This window comes from Lissotriton vulgaris, chromosome 9 (genome assembly GCF_964263255.1).
Source record: "Lissotriton vulgaris chromosome 9, aLisVul1.2, whole genome shotgun sequence".
Lineage (NCBI taxonomy): Eukaryota > Metazoa > Chordata > Amphibia > Caudata > Salamandridae > Lissotriton > Lissotriton vulgaris.
Window position 1 is genome coordinate 260,733,772 of NC_141697.1, and position 22,023 is coordinate 260,755,794.

The following is a 22,023-nucleotide window of genomic DNA, read 5'->3' on the forward strand; positions in this document are numbered from 1 at the left end:
CCTTCATCAAAGGGTATGCTCAATTTTCAGGTTCTCTGCCACACCTGTCAGATATTTGCACCCCTTGCAGGCAACTTCAATCCCTGTCCTGTACCATCCACTCCCATCACAGATAACCTTCAACATTCTGTTAACAATTCTTTTATTCCTCTCTGGTACTCTTCTCCAAAATAGAATGCATCCTCTCATTTACACTTCTCAACCACCTGAGTATGAAACTTCCAACTGCCCCAAGTTTGGGTGCACAAAACGAATTATTTTCTACATTAAGTGGACTGCACAGATTCGAAAAGGCATAGGAATTCAAAGTCCAAAGCAGGAAAATAATGACTGTGGAATTTCCCTGGATAAAAGCGGTTTTCAAATGGAATAAACACCGAAAACATAGGTACCAGTAATGGTCTTTGTATTGGTTGTACTAAGTGGTAACTAACTACCCGACATCTAGAATTTGTATTTATGCCTTTTGTTGTTTTGGCATCACTCTATACACTGCACAACTTTCTTCTTGTTTCACTCCATGTTAGGGTAGGTTTTTATCCTTTTTGAATTGTATTCCTGAACATCTCAGTCTTCCTGCTAATTTTCCTTTTACTCTGTTCATGGTAGTCACTGTTTGTGTTACTGCCAACAAATCCAATCCAAAAATTCTTTATTTCGGCCATATAGACCATAAAAGATGCAGTGCAATACATTACATACAAAATACATTTTAAAATACATTGAATAAAATGCACTCTCCCAGCGAGGAAGGAATTTAATAACACTAGAAAGTTCAGGGTGCTACGGAGGATTTTTTCTTTCTGATCAGCCATATAGCCATAAGGAATTTGGAAACAGCGAACACAATATGGCCCAGGGTGCTGGTTTTCAGGATCCTGTATGCCTGTGCATACTCTCTGAACCCTAGGTTCTTACATAGCGGCGCTATCCAATGTTTCCTGGGCCTTTGATATACGGGGCACACAAACAAAATGTGGAGGTCGTCTTCCAGATGGCTGTTACAGCAGGGACATGTTTTGTCGCCCCCGTTGGACCACTTGCAGGTGTATGAGTTAATAGGGAGTGTGCTGAGCCTCCATTGAACAAACAGTTTCCTCGCCAGGATGGGAAAAATAAAATCCATAAAAGGTTCAAAAGCATATGAATTTTTGGATTCTAAAAAACGCAGAGTTAGGGTGCCGCTGTTTTGAGCGCCCATCAGATGTGCAAGGGACCTGTCTTTGTAGATTTGTGACAGGGCTTTGCGCGAAATTGTTTGGCAGCCTTGCGCAGGGTCCTCCCAGAGGTCGTGGAGATTCATGGCAAGAAGTTCGTTTTTCACAAAGGCGAGCCAGGGGATTTTGCCACTGCAAGTCAAGCTCATGACGTGGGTAAGATCCTCCCTATAGTGGTGAAGTTCATTCGTAGACCAGAGCCTGTGCCAGAACTTCACTGGCTTTGACACAAGCTCCTCTGCAATAGGGGGGAGACCCATGTCGATTCTCAGAGGCTGAAGTGGCGTAGCACGTGGGAGAACTAATAGGCGCCTTAAAAAGCTATTTTCAACTGTTGATTAGTCCTTCACCGCTTTGTGCCCCCATAACTCACTGCTATACATGGCCGCTGCCTTGGCCTGGGTCCTATAAGTTTCAAGGGCCGGACTTATGGGCTTAAAGGAAGAAGTATTGGCCACCTTCAAGATTGCGCCCGACAGTTGGGACAATTTGACCCTAGAACGTACTATCTGGCGGTCCCATGATAAATTTTCCTGCAATGTTACCCCCAGATAAGTGAAAGTAGACACCCTCTCAAGACTGGCATTCCCCAGGGTGGGGTTGGGCCTAGTTTTAGTTGGTGGATTAAAGATCATAAACTTGGTCTTCTCTGTATTCACCTCCAGCCCGTGCTGCGAACAGAAAAGACCAAATCCATCCAGGATCCGCTGAATCCCCATGGGGGATTTGGAAAGGAGGAGGGTGTCATCGGCAAACATAATTGCCGGTACCCTCCTACCTGCCAAACATGGGGCGTCGTTGTCCTTGACGTTTTCCAGGTGTGAGATGACATTATTAATGAATAAACAAAACAGGGTTGGTGCCAAGACACAACCCTGCCTCACCCCTCGACGGACAGGGAACCTGGATGAAAGATTGCCATCTCTGCCACACCTAACCTGCGCATAGTTGTTCTCATGCAGCCTGGCTAGGATGTTGAGTAGCTGGGGGGGAACTCCTAGCTTTTCCAGCACCTCCCACAGTTTCCTGCGCGGGACTAGGTCAAAGGCTGACCTCAGATCCACGAAGACCATGTACAATCTTCCCCCCTCGATCTTCACCATCTTCCAGTAGAGGAGGACGAGGCGGAAGATCTGGTCCATGGTCGACGTGTTTTTCCTGAAGCCAGCCTGCAAGGGACTCATGATGTCGTTATCCTCTACCCAGTCTAATAGGTGGTTCAAAATAAGACGCGCAAAAAGCTTTTGGGGGACATCTATGAGGCTAATTGGCCTATAGTTTGCCGGACTCAGAGGGGACCCTTTCTTGTGGATCGGCACTATTTCAGCCCCTAACCAAGAGGAAGGGACCGCCATACCTCCTAATATAGCATTGAAAAGAATAAGAAGGTACAGGCCCCAGATGTCGGGATGGTGTCTGAAGAGATCGCCGGGTAGCTTGTCCAGCCCCGGTGCCTTCCCCATCGCTAATCGCTCCAGTGCTAACTTCACCTCACCTAAAGAAAATTCCAGGGCCTTATCTGGAGGGCAGGGGAACTCCGCCACCATCCCTTCGGGCCATAGGGTGGTTTCTTGGTAAAGTGCTCCGAAGTGGGCCTCCCAGATAGAGGGGGCAATGTTGGGTTCTACTGCGGATATAAGATCCCCTGTTCCGTTGTTAACCAGGGCCCAGAATTTTCTAGAATCTTTGGATTTGAGGGCTTCAGTCAGTTCGTGCCAATGGTTCCAATCCCACTCTGCCCTAGCATTGGCCAATGCTAACTTATACTCCCTCCTAAGGGCTACGACCCTCACCTTGTCACTACCCTCTTTAATGGCGGAAAGTAACTCAGATTTAATTTTCCTGCAGACAGAGGTGTACCAAGTCGGGGTACGAGTCTTTTTCCTTCTTGAGGGCACCACCGGGTTGAAGACATCTGCAAGGTCCCCCACTAAGGCCTGGTGAATGCCAGATAGTCTCTCACTGTAATCAGGGGGTCTTAGTTGGTTGATGAGAGCATCCACCTCCTGGAACCTGGGGAGTGCTAAACCATATAACTTGTTCATAGCATCTTCTTTGTCAACCAGCTTCCCCCATTTCACCCGACGCCTGCTTGTGGTGAGGAGTATATCCCCCTGGTCTACTCCGGTGTCAGTAGTTGGCGGCCCTGCTGCAGGGGCTGGATGCTGGATCTCCAGCAAAAGAGAATTGTGGTCACTATCTGTCCTCGGAACCACTCTAAAATCTTGAACTTTAGGCCACAAGGAGATGTCTATGAATATGTAGTCCAGCCTTGACTCCTGGCCCTTTTTGTTAAATGTACACACTGAAGGAGTGTCAGAAGGGGTACGACCATTGCACGCCCTCAGTGCAAAGTTCAAAGTGATGGAAGTAAGTTGTACTGCCAACGGAGACCATGCTTTGGGGTGAGGTGAGGACGAAGGTGGAACTCCCCAGTGATCATCCTCGGCAGTAAGAGCACCCTCCCTTAGGCCCTCCAGGGGTTCGAAGTGGCAGTTGAAGTCCCCTCCCATCACTATTTTCAAGTCACCTGGCAATTGTCCTAGCAAAGATGAAAGTTCGACTAGGGTTGGGGATTCATTGCCCACAGCAACTGGTCGTGAGTAAACGTTAACGATGGCCCATGTCCTTTTACCGGGCCATCTGAGGAGCACACACTGAATGTCCTGTGAGAGTGTGTCCATCCTTTCCACCTGGCACCCAATGTGGCTCGCCACCCAGATTGCTAGACCACCCGAGGGTCTCCCCCTCCCATTCCACTTTGCCGGGATTTCAGAAATATCGTACCCCCTCCTGGACTGTGGTTCCCTTGCCCACGTCTCCTGGAGGAGGAGGATATCACTTTTATTAACCAGGGTTTCCCACTCCGGGGTGCCCACCTTACTTACGATGCCTGCCACATTCCAGGAGAGAATGCTCAACCCTAGACCTTGAGGTTGTAAACCTGCTTCACTTAATACGGGCGGGATGTCAAGTGCAAGATTGCCCGGATCACCCAAATTGATTGTGGTAGGCGACGGGGTGGGTAATACAGCAAGCTCCACTGATTGCAATATAGAAGCAATGAGTGTGCTTGATGATTCCTCAGCTTGTACTGGGATGCTTCCCAAGGAGGCCCCCCCCTCATTGACAGAGACCTGGATCTTTTTGTCACTAGCGGGGAGAGATATACCCTCCCCCCTGTCCGGAAGCCCAAGGGCAGATTTTCCTGAGTGGTGTAATGTGTCTCCCCTTTGTGGTCAATCTACTTGGTCCAGGCAGGAAAATCTGTTCTGATGAATGAAAAGTGCCAACACTTTTCTGCTCTTCCTGCGACTTTCACAGCTCTGTCTTTGTTTTTTTTTAATGGGCAAAATGGGCAAAATGTTTTAGGCCCCACCCTGTTGGTGTTCCTGCTCTCAGTCATGGACTGCGCGGTTCAATCTATCCTTTTTAGTGTTGTTCCTTTTCTGTTTGTCACATAACCTTTATAGGATTGTACGATACCTGTTTGTGCAGCTCCAGGTGATCCATGTCAGCCAGGGGCAGGATGGCGGGTCTCCCATGGGCGCACTGGAAGGGTAGCTTACACCAGGACAGGCTTTCCATGAGGCAGCAGCACTCTTCCACATTCAAAGGCTTGTTGAATTTAATAGCACCTGAAAAAGCAACAGTCTGTAGTAGTATGGCCTTTGTAAATGAATGGCTAACAACATTTAACAGCCTGGAATGAACAACTTGTCCTGCATGAACAGCTCAAGTGTATCCTGCCCTTATCTGGTCATCCTCACCAATTAAACACTGCTGCAAAGGGAATCCTGAGCCATGTCTTCACTTTGTTTCATACATGTGTCTAATTAAGACCCAAATTTAACCACGCAGCTGCCCAAGATGGGGAAAATAATGCCCCTCTATCATGCTGGAAGGCACCATCCACTACTCTTCCCTCTGCTTTTGCGGTTGAAGGAGCAATTATTGATTTTACTAGGGTTGCTGAAGCAGGTATGATAAGAATACATTTGGGGTGTCCCCCTTACTGAATAGTGCAATTACATTTTTCACTGTATCAACTACGTCTGCAGGCTCTAAACAACCGTCTGGACATCCTTCCCGTCTATCTCAGACTGAGTCATTGCTAACACATTAAAAAAAAAAACACTCCCATCACTGAATATGTAACATTATTCTTCTACACTGCAGACAGACTGATGTATGCCCTTGACCCAATGCCTGCCAGCCGACAGTGGATCTTGGAAAGCAACATATACATGTCTGTACAGTGTCCCATGCCCCTTAACAGACATTATCCATCTTCCTTCCCAGGCTGTAGTGATACACACCACCAACCACCTCTCCTGTTTTATAAATGTAAATGTAAATGTAAATATGGGTGTACTTGTAAAGCACACTGTGACTCCAAGGAGTATCCTGGCGCTGAAGACCGCTGGGGAACCCGTCCTGGTTTTCCCTGTGAGATGGTCCCTTTCTGGGTATCTCCAAGGTTAAACCAGGCATCCCCGGCGTCTGTGGGGGGCCGTTGTAGAGATGAGGCAAGCTTAATGCCCAGAGTTGCCGAGTGTGTTCCCTGGTTAGAGTAGGCACCGAGGCGAGAATTATCGAGTCCGTTTGACCCTGGTCCACGAGGCGAGAATTATCGAGTCTGTTTGACCCTGGTCCACGACCCTGCCGCGTCGGGGATTGAACCCTGGTCCCGGGCCGTTCTCTGCTTACGGGTCTGCCGCCTCTAACCAGTGAGCCACACCACTCCACACTCCACACCACTTTAAGCTCTCCCATTTCTTCAGCTTGCCTCTCTATACACTGTGGGGCAAACTTCTGCCATTTTTTTTTAAACACAATTCATTTATGGTGACCGGATGTACAACAGCAATCTGCATATCTTTTCAGGTGTTTTCTTTATGCTACATAACAATTGGAACAATCCGCAGTAGACAGACATTGCCCCCCCACTCCCCAGTCCCCCCTCCTCCCCTTGCCAGGCCCTCTCTCCCCATTTAACTGCCTCTTGTTAGGCAGGAGTCTCAGTGTTCTCTGTATTACATTTGTTTTTTATACGTTCCTATTTTCTACATCTAGTAACTCGTCCATGGGACCGATCTGTTTCAAGCATATTCTCCGGGAGTCTTTAGATTTCTAGGGTCAGCCTCGGTCCACAAATACCGGTCTCTCCATACCCATGAACTGATACAGGTCCTTTGTCCTTTCCCCAACTGATGAGGAAGCTGCATCTTTCCAGTGCTGTGCTACACTCCGCTTGGCGATTATGAGCCCCGGCTGGAGTAGCGCCTACTTGTATCTGTTGCTGTCTGGGTCCTCGTTTTGTGAAGCAAAATCAATGTGGGATGCATTAGGACCCTCCACCCAAGGACGGAGTCATGAGGTAAGGTTCTTCTAAAACGGTTTCAGTCTGTCACAGCTCTGAACTCTGAGCAGGAAGTCTCTCCCTGTTGGTGTGGAATCGGAGGCATAAGGAAGAGGCTATCAACCCCATCCCATGCAACCTCCGCTTGCCAAGATAAACCACTACTTCATCCTTAGCTCTACCACTTTCACAGCCTGTTGGTAATCTATCAAACAAAACACCCTGCTTCCCTTTACCATTTCCCAAGCCTGCAGAACCTCAAAACCTTCCCTAAAGCAACTGTTACTCCCTTCTCAGAACTTCCTCAGCATGCTGTTCTCTCTAGCACTACCCCATATCACTAACGACCACTCCCTTCTTAGCTGTATCCTTCCTCGACTTGGAGTTGTTCTTACCCTACATTTACACAAATCACTTCCTGGTCCTACAGTACACTTTACACTAAAATCCTCCATTCACCTCCACCCTCTGAGCCCCTTCAACATTACTACGCTCATGGCCCGTCAGCTACTACTGTTTAACCAGCAATGCCCTATGTTACATAAACACACCGCAATGGCCCACTCTGCACTCTTTTCTGCAATTCCATGTACACCACACTACATCCCACTCTTGTTACTGTTTCCTTTTTATCTCTACCACTTATTCAACCCAAGGTACCGCATGGCACTACAGTTTCATTCCACCAGACGCCTCCCTTCTCCTTCCCTACTGCTGCACTCTCTAACCAACAACCACCACCTGCTCTTCTTGGCTCTACCACTTCCCAGTCTGCTCTATTTGTCCATGTATCCTCAACCTGACCTCTGTTATGTATCGGTCACGGTTAAAAAAAATCTTCCTTTGTGGGCTCTGAAGACCAGAATCTCTAAAAATAGTTGTTTCAAATCCCTTGAATTGTAATCCAAATTATTTGTGACTTAATATCAAGTGTGCTGCACAAAGGAACAACACTTTGTAAATAATACTAACCATGGCATGCCTGGGAAGCCAGAACTTTCATAACTGTCAAAGGCAGGATCCCTCGTGCTCTGCCTGCTGTCTGCAACATCTAAACAAAAATGGATATTTTGGTTATTACAACAGAGCCACAGCCACATTCTATGAATGACACTGAACAGTCACAACACTTTAACATAAGAGGACGTCGACCTACCAAAAGTTAGAGGCTCTGCTTTTGAAAGATCTATTAAGAGTCAAAGAAACCCCATATTGTCCCAGCAAGAAGAAGAGAATTATATAATGTTTCAGGGTTAGACAAAAAGGTACCATCTTGTGTTAAAACATAAAAGAGAACAACGAAAACGAGAAAAACTGAAACTCGAAGTTGACTTTCACACGATATAATACCTTTATCTGATTTTCAAAATACTAAGGCCTGTTTCTGGGATACAGAAACACGCTGCAAGCCTGAACAAATAATGACCTCATGCTCACACAGCCTGCACTAAAGTACATGCAGTGACTACAGAGCACCATCCGGCGGCACTTCATGTCATACTCAAAGAGCTGTATGCAACAATAGTTTAAGCCTGATCAATCAGCACATATACAACACCGAAGAATCAACTTACCTCAACTTCTTCTCGAATAAACTCCTGCAAATGAGAAAAATACATTCATACTGTTAAAACAACTTAAGCTCTAGTCAGTCTTCTACTCTTAATACTGTAAGGATGGTGTTCCTGTGCATGTCACACTTACGCCGAAGATGCAAAAGTTACTTAGTTGAAACCCTAATTCTATCATGGGTGTTTCTCTATTTAACAGCAGATTTTAATAGACTATACTATAGGGGTGCGAAAACAAAAAGTTAAGGAGATAGGCTTGACCCACCAGGGGTGTTGGTCTGGAGTCAGAATCTATGCTGAAATGGCTGACAAACGTATGAAATGATCTGCAGATGATCGCACATTACATTTTAGCGAATGAGACATTCCTCATAAAGTGCGCAGTAACAGCTTTCGCTCTTGTGGAAGGATATGTGGACCTAACTTGCAGAGGTCTATTGGCCTTCTGATAATGCAGATTACGGATGTACCATGTTACAACGCATACCATTACGACTACCTACTGTTACAACGCGACCATTACAACGCATACCATTACAACGCATAGCGCTTTGAGGTGCTGGATAGTGGTAAGTATAATTTACTATTCTAACTCCAGTCCCCGTGGACACTAGGGAAGGTGTTGGATAGTAAATTATACTTATTCCCTATCCTAGAGCGCCCCCCAGCGCAATGCGTTGTAATGGTATGCGTTGTAAAAGTCGCGTTGTAACAGTAGGTAGTTGTAAAAGATGCGTTGTAACAGGTGTATACCGCAGATTACGGATTATCTAGCTACGAGCACAGTGAAAAGTGGCTTGCCCTTACACAAGTATAGTTTAGTCAAGAGAGTACCCTCTTAACAGCGAAGGTATTCAAACAAATCTGTGACCCCCTCCCAGACATGGGGGCATATAGCCTTTTAGGCTTTTCAGTGCAACCAGTGCAGCTGTACCAGTTTTCCTTCATAATGTTTATGAGGAAAAAGACCAAGACACCTGAAAGCTGTCCCATGCTTTGTTCAAACTGAAAATATGGCACAGACAGCTATCATCAGGGTCAGTCCTACTTCACCGCCATTTCTTTTTCTTCCTCTCAGATAAGCAAGGACAGGCAGTGGCCTACTTGCAAATGTGAACAGGACAGCAGAAAGCCATCAGCTAACCCGGTCCTCCTTCACCCTACTTTTTATGGTGAGGGAGGACCAAGACAGCTGACCAATTCCCCAGGCTCCCCATTGTAAACATGGCTCCATGGTTAGCTGTTCACCTGCACTTTTGAGAGGGTAGAGAATGTCAGGTACAATTGCCTATATGTCATATTTACAATTTACCATGAGTGATGAGACTTTAGCCAAGAGGAAGCGTACTCTGTCAAGTTGCCATCAAACTCAAGCTGTCTAACCAGATTTTCTCTTTGTCTTTTGGAACTGTCACCAGTGAAAAATATACGCATATTTACACCACTAAAATGTATATAAAGTATAATTAACCCTTGATTAACCAATAAATAAATTAATTTTTTTAAATGATAGGATTTCTGGGTTTAACCACTGGAAACTACATGGCAAATTAATCTGCTAAGAATAAAGATAGTGCAGTCTCCTTTGTTGAATACATTACTCCAGCTTAGAAGAGATTTCCTTAACCAATGGCTTTTATTGCAACGCAATCGAAGTTGTATTTGTTTAAGGTCCAGACCATAGGAAACTAGAAAAGATATGATCTTCTGATCTTTAATCATATTCTACAAGCAGGAGTCTACCACTGAATCGAGGTGCAATGGTCTGTTGCTCTCTAAAGACCTGTAAGCAAAAAAGAAGAGGAGGAAGACATACAACTAAGGAACATTTCCACTAATGGAGCTGGTTTGGGAGTTAGAAAAAGAGAAGCACCCTGACGAATAGGTCCATGTAGCTAACCTGGAGGATGCACCCCTGTAAAAAAATGGATTACTAAGAGGGTGGGTGACTCACTTCAAGCAATAATAACCGCTGTCAGGGTGAACCCTAAAAGTCACTAAATTAACCTGACCTCAATCCCCTGTTAACTATGTCTGACAGGCTTAAGTTAGGGCAATGTGCAAAGTAATTATGCAGTGCCAAAACAGTAATAAAGTCAAAATGCAAAACAAGAAAAATCCCAAACCGAATTAGAAAAATAAAGCAAAATGTAATAGACAATATGACATCAAAATGACAAAAAACAAATTTCCATAAGGGGAACTGAAGATATGATTTTTGAAGTTTAAAGTAGAAATAGCACCAAAAAGCACAAAGTGCCAATGATAGTCACTGGTCGGGGTAGACCAGAACATAGGCTCTAACTGAGGCTGACCGTGTAGGTTGTATACACCAACCAGGTTCATCCTGGTTTTACCTTCTGACTTAGGGCCCAATTTAGTTCATGGTGGGCAGTCCATTGTACAGTCAGGAAGATGGAGTAAATTACTCTGTCACCCTGCTGGAGGAATCGCCAACCAGATTCATAAATGTAAATGACCAGCAACATTTATAAAGCACTGGCAGGAACTGCTGTAACAGCGGTTCCGGTTGATGCATTTTATTGTCTGGTGCATTGCTCCGTCAACATGACCGAGTCTTGCACCAAATAGTTTCCACGTTTTATTTTCATTTTGGGGATTTTCTTTTTAAAAATGAAAAAGATAATACCCCGCGCCCCCAACCAGGGGAGCCATTTCCCATGGCAAAGGGAGCATTATTTCTTTTATATGGTCTCTCACCGCCAAAATTTGCCCTAACAGGGAAGGACAGTAAAAAACTGCCATATGCCGCCCATCCTAATTGAGCGGACAGACATATAGCCAATTCTCCTACAGCCCTTACTCCATCGGGACCTCAGAGATGTTTGGCCACGGCAGTGATGGAGTAATTGCAGCTGTGGCCAAACTTAAGGTCTGCCAGCATTAAAATTGGTCGGGCGGACCACAGCATTAAGGGGAGGGAACCCTATCACCATTGTGACCCCAGGACCTCAGAGGAGGCACTTTAAGACTCACAGGGTGTCATGCAGAGGCCAACAGCAGGGTCCAGTCCAAGACCAATTGCCACTGGTCAGCTGGGTAGTTGCAGAAAAATACCTCTTGTAGCTTGCTGCATCCCTGTATCTAATGGCATTTAACATCCAGGCCCTTGGTCCGTTTTGTACCATATATTAGGAACGTATAGGCAAGATAATATATCATTTAGGAGTATACCAATTCAACCATGTTTAAAGAGGGAGCACATACATTTTACTACTGGTTAGAAGGGGTACAGTGCACAGAGTTCTAAATCCAGCAGAAAATATGAGATGCAGCAAAAGGCGAACACTCTGGGATGACCAAAGGAAGTGGAGATATCATGAGACCCTTATGCCAATACAAAAACATGTTACTTTTATGTTGTAGCATGTCTCAATTCATACCATCTTAAAAGAGTTTTGAGAACAATTGGACCAGATATATTAAAAGTAGATTTGTGGAAAAAATGGTTGCAAAATGTGTTTTATTCATTTTCAAGTGCCTGCCCTACTTGGTATTGCCAACTGCTGCTTCTTTGCCTCAGCTTCGCATCGCCAAAACTACTGCTTATCTGTTTTCCACTGCTTCTTCCGTGATTTGGTTTTGGAGGAATCCCTGAGACATTTCAAGCATTCCTTGTAATTCTATTTTGGGCCTACCGGAAAAGTACTCTGCTCGCGCTGTCTCCGCTGCTGATGCGCTCGCGCTGTCTCCGCTGCTGATGCACACGCGCTCAACTGCCTCTCTTCGAGCCGTGTGCACGCACCAGTGTCAGTCTGGTTGCTGAGCAACGGAGTCTCCACGCGCTCACCTGCCTCTCCTTGAGAGATTACTTACCTGCATAGATCATACTTTAGATAAAGCAATTGACATTGCCAAGAGCATCGAAAGTTCAATGGAGGATGCAAAGCAACTTAAAACTGCTCTATCCAATGCCACTATTTCTGGTGCTGTCTCTACCAAACCTCCTACTGTCACACCTCCTTTTGTCACACGTGATAATATCAAAAGAACATGCATGCCTAGAGATGGAAGAATTTTCACGCAAAGTACGCAAAGTAGACAATCCAATCCCAGAATCTATTGTTACAGATGTGGCTCATCCTTGCATGTTTCAACATTAGTAGGGGACGGGATGCACACCTATACTTTAACATTTTCAACATTTTTAAACCATTATTTTTTCTGTTTCAATTTTTTTGCGTGCAGACTTCTCAAGTGCAATGCCCAAACACACTTTTGTAAACATAACACCATTTTCTGGACAAATGGCATGAACACTCTGTTTGAGGAATACGCTAAAATGTGGAAAGATTAGTAATGGACTAAGGAAGAAGGATGACTAGTTGGAATAAAATATGGTATACTTGTTGGAAAATGTGCCAGAAGGCATTATGACGCTGTGCAACGGATTGGCGCGAAATGACGTTCCAAAATGGTGTCATCCTTGCATGTCTCATCTTTTAAAAATTGTCCACCCATCAATCAACAATGTGGCCAGTGCGGCAAAATGGGCCATTTTGCCAAAGTCTCGATGAGTGGCAGAAGAAGAAATGTAAGATGTGTTATCAATTAAAGGGATAATTTCTATGATGAAGATGTTACTAGTCAGGAATATGTTGTAGTAGTTAAAAACTGCAATGAAAATCAAAATTTACTACATACTCCTGACCCTAAGGTTGATGTCACTATTGAAAAGAATCAAATTCAACTGTTAGTAGACACAGGAGCACGGATTACTATTGTATCACAAGATAAGTATATTAGATTTTAGTCTGAAAAGAGCCTATTTCCTCTGGATATTCTCACTATAGCCTTTGAAGGTAGTAGAATTGAATTGTTGAGCTATTTTTGGGCTACTATTGGTGTTTTAGAGGAATCCATCAAAGGTAAAGTGTATGTTCCAAAACGAGGGATCAATGTCCTTGGTCTTCTTCATCAAGCTGAATTTGGATTGACTATCAAACCTGGTCTAGCTAATCCTGTTTTCATTGATAGACAACCTAATCAGAGCTCTTCTTTCTCCTGTGTCACTGAGTCCCTGTCCACCATTCAAATGAGCAGTGATTGGGAATGCAAGCTTAGCAAAACATTTGAAGACCGTCCTGGTAAGATCACCAATTTTCAACACTCTATTAGAGTTAAGGATAATGCCATCCCAGTAAAACAGATTACACAATGTTCCCTTAAGCATTAGAGGTGATCTGTTCAAACATTTGCAAACATTGTGCGATCAAGGTATTATTGAAAAAGTTGAGTCTACCCTTTGTCTTGCTCCCATTGTTTTGGCTAAGAAAAGGTCTGGGAATTTGACGATGTGTGTTGACTTGAGGAGTCTCAATAAAGCTATCTAGGTTGATGGTTTTCCCCTTCCACGTATTGAGGATCTCATTGCTAAAGAAGGGTCATCTTCATGGTTTACTAAGCTGGACCTTAAAGCCGCTTATCAGCAAGTCGAATTACATCCTCAGTCCCGACACCTTACAGCTTTTGTTACCCCCTATGGTGTCATTTAGTTTTACCGTCTTCCCTTTGGTCTGGCCTCGGCGGCCTCTGTTTTCCAGAAACTCATGAATTAAATGTTTAATCATAACCCTCATGTAGTGGTCTTCCAAGACGACATTCTTATTTTCACAAAAACTGAAACGGAGCATGATTCAGTGATTGATCAAGTCTTCAGTGTGTTAGAGATCAGAGAGTGTGACGCTACAGAAAAGCAAATGCACCTTCAAAGTAAAAGAGATTGAATTCTTAGGTCATATCATCTCAGAACATGGTATAAAACCTAGACCAGGCTTGGTCAAGAGTATTGTTGAGGCCTTTTGGGAAGGACTAAAGCCAGTAATGTGGGATAGGATACAGAACAGGCTGGCGGAGGAACGGAGGAAACTCCATTCTGAGGTAGCGACAGTGGAGGCGGCTATCCTGGAGATAGAGAGGGACTACCAGACATCCAGGAGTGCTGAGACTCTAAGGAGACTGCTAGACCGCCAAAAACATTATAAATAACTAGTGACTGGCGAGGCTAAAACTCAAGCACTGGCCTCCCTCCATCGCCTATACGATGTGGGGGACAAGTCGGGCAAATTACTGGAGTGGCTGAGCAAGAAGGAACGCGCGGCCAGATGGGTGGAACAAATTAGGGATTCCGATGGGACGATTGCCAGGTCTGATGCACGAATTGCTGAGGCATTTGCCACACACTATGAACTATTCTATACAGCCAGGGACTTAGGGACTTGTGGGGATGCCTTACGGTATCTGGAATAAGCGGACCTACCAACCCTGTCTCCTGAGGCCCTCAATGCTTTGGAGTCTGACATCACCTTAGATGATATATCAGACGCTATCGCCCAACTTCGACCAGGCAAAACGCCGGGGCTTAATGGCTACCCGGCCGAGTTTTTCAAACGCACGGCAGATCTTCTGGGCCGCCATCTGAAGGGACTGTTTGAAGGGGCCTTACGGGAAGGGGGCCTCTCCCCCGACCTTGCCGTGGCGACCATCGTCCCAATACATAAAGAGGGGAAGCCGAGGGAAGAGTGCGCTTCCTACCGCCCCATTTCCCTCCTCAACACGGAGGTGAAACTCCTGGCGACTATCCTGGCGCAACGACTAAGGTCAGTGATACCAGATCTAATACACTTGGACCAGACGGGATTTCTCCCAGACAGGGCTACCAGACTGAACCTCCGGCGTTCCCACAATTGGTTACAGGAGGTGAAAGATAGGGAGGAGCCCCATTGGTTTCTCTCCCTCCACGCCGAGAAGGCCTTCAATGCCGTTCATTGGTCGTTCCTCGAGGGAATCTTGTAAAGGTTTGGCTTTGGACCGAAGTATCAGAAATGGGTACAGCTCCTGTACATTGACCCCAGGGCCAGGGTCAGAGTGAATGGGCGGATGTCACAGGAGTTCCGGATCCAAAGGGGAACCCGACAGAGATGCCCGCTGTCCCCCCTCCTCTTTGCACTCACTATTGAAGCGCTGGCAGCTAGGGTTCGACAAAATGTAGACATCAGAGGTTTTAGGAGAACTGAGTTGGATTCCGCACAAGAGAAAATATCCTTATACGCGGATGATATCCTTCTATATATTACAAGCCCTGAGACGACCATGCCGGCACTGTTTCACGAATTGGAGCGATACGGTAGACATTCGGGGTATCGAATCAATTGGCACAAGTCGATCCTTTACGACCCCAGGGGACGGGGGGACTGGGTGACACTCATGGGGCAATTACTGACTACAGTGGAGGGCTTTCAATATCTCGGAGTGTATATAACCCTTGATAGAACGGTATCATTCCAATGTAACTTGGAGCGCATCATCTTCAACTCCATCGCAGATATGGACCGCTGGAGGCAGCTCCCACTCACACTCCTGGGTCAAGCGGTCATATATAAGATGATTATCCTACCCAAGTACCTATATGCCTTACAGAACGAGTACTATCCACTCCCAGTAACTGTACTCTCTAGAATACACGCAGATCTGAGGGCCTTCCTCTGGTTGGGTAAGCAACCTAGAATGGCGCTAACTACTCTCCAGAGACACCAATACAGCGGGGGGATTTCCCTACTGAACCTGGAGGCCTACAATTGGGCGGAACATATTGCCCCGATTAATGACTGGCAACACGCCTCAGATGAGCACCCTACATACGCCCTTGAACGACACAAAATGTCATCGCAAAACTTATTGTACTATCTCTATGGGGGCACTCGTCTGGAGCCGCTCCTCCTGGCAACGGTAATTACTCTCCTCTCATGGAATAAAGCCACAATACACACAGGTTGGGAGTAGACGCCTACGCGGCAGACGCCGCTCTGGCACTGTAGGTGGTTGACGGAACTTAAAAAGCTGAGAGGCTTTCACAAATAGGATGACATAGGCATCTCTACCATAGGGGACGTGATCGCCAAGGGGGCATTGATAACCTTTAGGACATTAAAGACGGAATTCGGATTACATACATCACAGTTCTTTAAGTAGGCGCAGCTGAGACATGCTTGGCAGGCCCAGAACATCCAATTAGCTGAGCTTTCGGAGTATGCGCCATTAGAGGGAAGACTACTACAGGAGCAAATACAGGGGAAAACGGTCTCACTCACATATAAAACTTTAACAAACAACATGCTAGGCGATCTGGCGAAACTTCAACGGATATGGGAAACTGAGGTGGGAGTCATGGACGACATTGACTGGGACATAGTATTACTGCACCCCAGAGATGTCGCAATTAAGTCCAGATTGCGCCTTATCCAATTTAATGTGCTCCACAGAACATACTACGACAGGGTGCGACTCTATAGAATGGAGAAAACGGAGGATAAAAAATGCCTTAAATGTAAACTAGAGGACGGGCACTTTTACCACCTTATGTGGACATGCGCCTCGATTCACCATTACTGGACTTGCATTTTTATGGAACTGAGCGAGGTCGTGGGGATCCCTCCCCAGCCGGAACCCAGACTGGCCCTGCTGGGTATGACCAACGACGTCGACCTCACAAGACCTTCACTAACTAGTGTTGGCTTCCTAGTGTTGGCTCAAGTGGTGCCCAAAAGAGACATAGCGAAACACCGGGGGTCTCCGGAACCTCCGGAGATAGAGGAATGGAGGAGAGGGTTGGACATGTACATGGCCGCCGAGAGGGTGACTTACAAGGCTAGAGGGTGCAGAGGAAGTTCCGTAGGGTTTGGTCTAAATGGAGACACTACCATGGTTTGGATGGGGGGCTGTGAGAGAACTGTTTCATGTCTCGGATTGTACAATTCCATGAGCACACCCGATATGTCCTTAACTAAGATGCTGCGGGGGGGACGATAGACTGTTATTGGTGTCGAGTCACCTTGAGACGAATTTTAACAGGTATGGACAACTCTGGGGGGGGGGGGTGGAGGATCTGGATATGTGTCCAGTTACTTGCATGATTGCCATGTTGTATTATGATAAAATGAAAATAAAAATATATATATAAAAAAAAAAGAGTATTGTTGAGGCGCCCGCTCCTCAGAACAAGGAGCAACTCATGTCCTTCCTTGGTCTTTGTGAGTTCTATGCAAAGTTTATGAAGGATTTTGCCAAAACCACTGAATGTTTATGAACACTACTAAAGAAAGAGGATACTTTCAAATGGTCAGAAGAGTGTGAGAAAGGTTTTCAATTAATCAAAGATCATATTGTTAAAGTTCCGGCTCTACAAGCCTTTGTCAAAGGTAGGCAAACTGTTGTCACAGTTGATGTTTGTGAGTATGGTCTAGGAGCTGTGCTGTCCCAACACTTTGAGGGAAAGGAGCACACGGTATGATTTGCCTCCAGGACTCTTCAACCCGTTGAACGGAAGTACTCAGTTATTGAAAAAGAGCTCCTAGCTTGTGTCTGGAGTATTGAGAAATTCAAGCCATATTTGTGGGGTAGATCTTTTATTCTGAAAACCGACCATCGACCTTGGGTTGACATTCTGTCTGGGAAAAATATTAAACTCACCACTGCTCGCTTGGCCAAGTTGTCTACCAAACTACTTGAGTTCACTTTCAGTGTAGAATATATTCCTGGGGGAAGGAATAGCAGAGCAGATTGCCTTTCCAGGTTTCCCATTTCTGATACTGATGAGCAAGACTGGGAGACTGAAGTAGAAGAGTGTTTTGTGGCAAATGTTAATCAGGAGTTCTTATCTAAAAGATGACTGGATAACTGAAGTTGATAGGGATGTTGTGCTCAGGGAAGTTGATTTACTTATCAAAAAAGGTTGGCCAAAAGAGAAATGTCTTTCTTCTGACCCTCAGATGTTCTGGAAGGTTAGTAATGAGCTTTCAGTTGAGAGTGGAAAAGAAGTCAGAGGTGACAAACTGTTACCTCCCATGTGCTACAGAGAGAAAATTATTTTAGCCGCTCATTCAGGTCACCTTGGTGCTGCCATTACTAAAAGAAAAGTCAGGTCTGATTTTTGGTGGCCTAGGATGGACACCCAGGTTGATGAGTTGGTTAAACAATGTGCATGATGCAACGCCAGTGACAAAGTTCTTGTCTTAGAGGGTATTGTCGAATCCCCTGTATCTCCTCCTGGTAGAGCCTGGCAGAAGTTAGGCATGGACTTTCTTAGACCTTTTCATGTTCTTCCTGCCAATTCAAGATATTTTTTGGTTCTTATTGATCATCTGTCCAGGTGTGTTGAGGTTGACTCCATTACTGTACCCAATTCCCAAGAGCGTAATTGACTGTTTGAACAGGATTTTTCTCAGGTAAGGTTATCCTGAGGAAATCCTTACAGACAACGGTGTCCAATTCGTCTTACACAAGATGAATTCCTTTCCACAAGTTTGTGGTATTAAACACACCAGACCCCTCTTTATGACCCGTAGAGCAATGAGAAAACAGAAATTATTTAAAAGAGTTGTTGTGGTGTGTGTTCAAGCATTTTTTCAAGCTGTGAAGGATCTTATTTGATCATACCGTACAGCGCCTCATGTTGCCACCAATTTCAGTCTATTCGAACTTATGAGAGGTAGAAAAGCTTCTTCACAGGTTTATCCCATTTGGATGGTAAAATCTTTCCATCATGGTGGTGACATGAGAAGCATGTGGGAATCCTCCAACAAAAAATCATCCGAGACATGTGTTAAAAACATTGAACCTACTGTCCAAAAAGAAATCCACCAGATTCGTGTGGGAGATTGGGTTAGAGTAAAAAAAAAGAAAGCCTTCTCAGTGAGAAAAGGTCTTTCTAAATTTTTAGATTCTCAGCTGGTTGTAGATATTCGCAAGAATGCTGTGAAATTAGCTAATGGAAATTGGTAGAGCACCTCACGAGTTGCTAAGGACCCTTGTTCTTCTCCCAGAAATGTGAATTCTGACAATAATGTTTCGGGGGGGAGGGGGTTATGGTTTCAGGAAGAGTACCAGGGTTCTTGCCAGGCCAAGTAGATTACGAGATTATGTATAAATGAATATATAAGGTTAAATGTGTTTTACCTATATTGACTGTTATATTTTTTCCCCTCTTTCTTTCTGTATCATTCCTTTCCCTTTCCGTTGTTTCAGTTTCTTTTTGTTAAAAGGGGGAGGTGTGGTGATATGATGCTAGTAGAGATCAGCTGGAATGCTGTGATGACATCTAGAGTGTTGGTGAGCATCTTATCCTGAGTGTTCCCTGAGTGGCAGTTACAGCTTGTGTCTTGACTCTGCCAGCTGGGACAGCTCTCTGTACCCTGCAATATATAGTTCTTGTGGAAAACTACTACAGCGTCAACTACACTTCATTTCAAAATTGCACAGTGAATTTTTGCAACCAAACAGATTTTGTGAAGCAGCCTAGGTACTAATAAGTTGCATTATAAAATCACTATTCAGAAGGAGTCGCAGAACAACCTACATAGTTAATAACTAGGCAGGTCACAATTAGCAAACCCCTGTGATTGTGTACCGACATAACGATGGTGGCTTGTAAGGGACAGCACACTCTCATCCTTGTGTCTCAGTTTCCAAGTGTAAAACATTATTTTCCTTTTGTTTCTCTAGGAAATGGTACTGCTTTAAAAAATATAAAGATTTCCTTTTGGAAAAGCATCACAGGGCGCAGACAGTGGTTCCCTGGACCACTGTCTACTCCCCATAAGGTTAGAAAAACAATTTCCAAAGGAGAAGAGGCCCCTTCTCCTTTGCCAATTATTTACCACCTTGTTTGAGGTTTAAGTAACTGATCAATAGTTGCAACCACAAATGTGGTTATAAACCATTGATACTTATTAGACTGATTTTACAATTAGAAGGAAATGTCTCCTCCTAACTGCGATTCAATATGGGCCTCAAAACCCATTTTACAAGTCAGAAAACCTTTCCTGATTCATGAAATGGGTTTTGTACTATGGAAAAAGGCATTTTACAGTCATAAACAGGGTAATTTTGGGAATCGTAGGTTTTGCAACCACAGAATCCTCTCATACATATGACCCAAAATAGCCTAGTCAGAAAAAGGTGGTATTTGAAATTGACTTAATATATCTAAGGTATTTGTAAAACCAGATATGGATATCAGATATTTCTTAATACCAAATTAAAATGAATGTTCACTTTATTTTTGTGGAGGCTATGCAGAAGGCGTGTTCAAAGAATTCATGAAAACCCCTTCTTTCTTGCATGACATAAAAAGCAAGGATACTATTTGGATTAAAACTGGCCAGAAGTTTGAATAGATTACAGGTTCTTAACTTTGAGCATTTCCTCATATTTCTTTAACATTGTCCTGCTGTACTGATTTTACATTATTGCAACATGCCGGTACTTCTGGAGAGAACTTCAGTATCTCTAGAAATTGCTGAGAAAATGTACACAACTGAGTTAAGACTTCATGCCACCATAGATTGTGAGCCAAGTGAGGATGTTCCTAAAATACATTTTCAAAAAAGGCTGCTAAAAAGACTCCCAAGAAATGACAAGTCTTGGCATGTTAGTTTGAGTTGAAGAAATATACATGGCAACATGCTAGGGATGTATTATATTAGATGATGGCATATTACAAAGATATTGAGCTTCCTATGAATTTTAACCTTGAAGAGGATATGATAGACAGTCATACCGACGACTATTTAGAGGAAAATGCTGTTAAGAACACTTCTTGTGCCGAGCTAAGATGATGGTCGCACCTTGAGTAGGCTCCCGGACCCCTCCACTATCCGCTGGCCATCCGCCCAAGGAGAGAGCCATCCAGCCTTCTTTTTGCCGACTGGTTGCTTGTTGCGAGCCTGGCCGCAACCTTTGCCGCCGATTTCCACCAGAGGGAGGCCTTCAGAAGCGGATCGGGCGACCGGTGGGCCTCGGCCCCTAAAATGGCGGGCTGCCCTCGCTGACTGGCAAGCTCGGCAGCTCCTTGTTCCACTGAGCTCCGTTATGGCCGGTGCGGAGAGGGGGCACTGAGAGGCGCTCTCCGTGGCGGAGGAGGTGCGGTGGTGCGCTGGGAACCTGGGGCGCCCGTCTGGAGGTTCATGGCTGAGGGCCCGCCCAGGCTTGCTGATCGGGTAGGCGGGAGCCGTTGGTCGGGTCCCCCTCGCGGGAGGACGCTGCCTTCATCTCCAGGGGTCCCCGCGGTGGGATGCAACCTTCGGCCGCGGTATTGCGCGGCGGGGACGGCTGGCTGCTTGGTGGCGGCCTGAGCGGTGTGGACTCCTGTGCTGGTCTGGGGCTGGCGCCGGACTCACCTGGGGGCCCCCTGGTCCGTACCTGTGTGTACCGTTGCTGGAGCCGGCTGCCGGAGAAGAGACCCGGGATCCGGTGGGCCAACACTACCACACACCACTTCTGGTGGTGAGTCCCCGCGGGATTGGGTCCAGTGGTCATTGGGAAAGGGCCCCCTCTGTGGGTGGCCTGGCATGGGGGGAGCTGCACGCTCATGTTTTTCTCCCCCCCCCCAGTCCTGACTCCTACGCAGCTCCATCTCTGTGGCGGGACCCCCCCCCCCAGCCCCTGGACCGGGGTCGACGCGGTGGCGTTGGCTGCTTCATCGAGCAGCGGCGGAGGTCCCCCAGGCCTCCGCTCCTCTTGCTTCACCAGCGCTACTGCATGCATCCACCCACCCGTCCTTCCGGGTGGTGCCTTGGAGCCGGGGGTGAGCGGCCACGTGTGTTGGGCGGTGGGGAGAGGTCCTGCCCATGCGCCCTCCTCCATCCTGGGCTGTTGCGGCCTTTGGACTCTGTGGTATAGACCCCGCGTGGGCCCCAGGGCTCAGGAGACAGGGTAGTGTCGGCCGCTTCATCGGGCAGCAGCGTGTCCCCGCCGCGGGTGAATCCTTCCCGGGTCTCGGAGCTGGGGCCCTGGACCCACCGGACATAAAACTTTCTTGGGCATCCGGATACTGGAATCAGCGCGTTCCCCTCTG

General features: G+C 45.9%; 1 protein-coding gene across 1 annotated transcript in view; it reads right to left on the reverse strand.

The window, feature by feature from the left end:
• Positions 1 to 22,023, reverse strand: part of MLH3 (mutL homolog 3) — a 325,229-nt gene that overhangs the window by 44,839 nt on the left and 258,367 nt on the right. The window contains exons 10-12 of the mRNA XM_086937507.1: positions 8,154 to 8,177; positions 7,552 to 7,630; positions 4,704 to 4,855 (exon numbers count right to left, since the gene is read on the reverse strand). Coding sequence (XP_086793633.1) covers positions 4,704 to 4,855; positions 7,552 to 7,630; positions 8,154 to 8,177 — 255 coding nt within the window. The remainder of the gene's footprint in view (positions 1 to 4,703; positions 4,856 to 7,551; positions 7,631 to 8,153; positions 8,178 to 22,023) is intronic.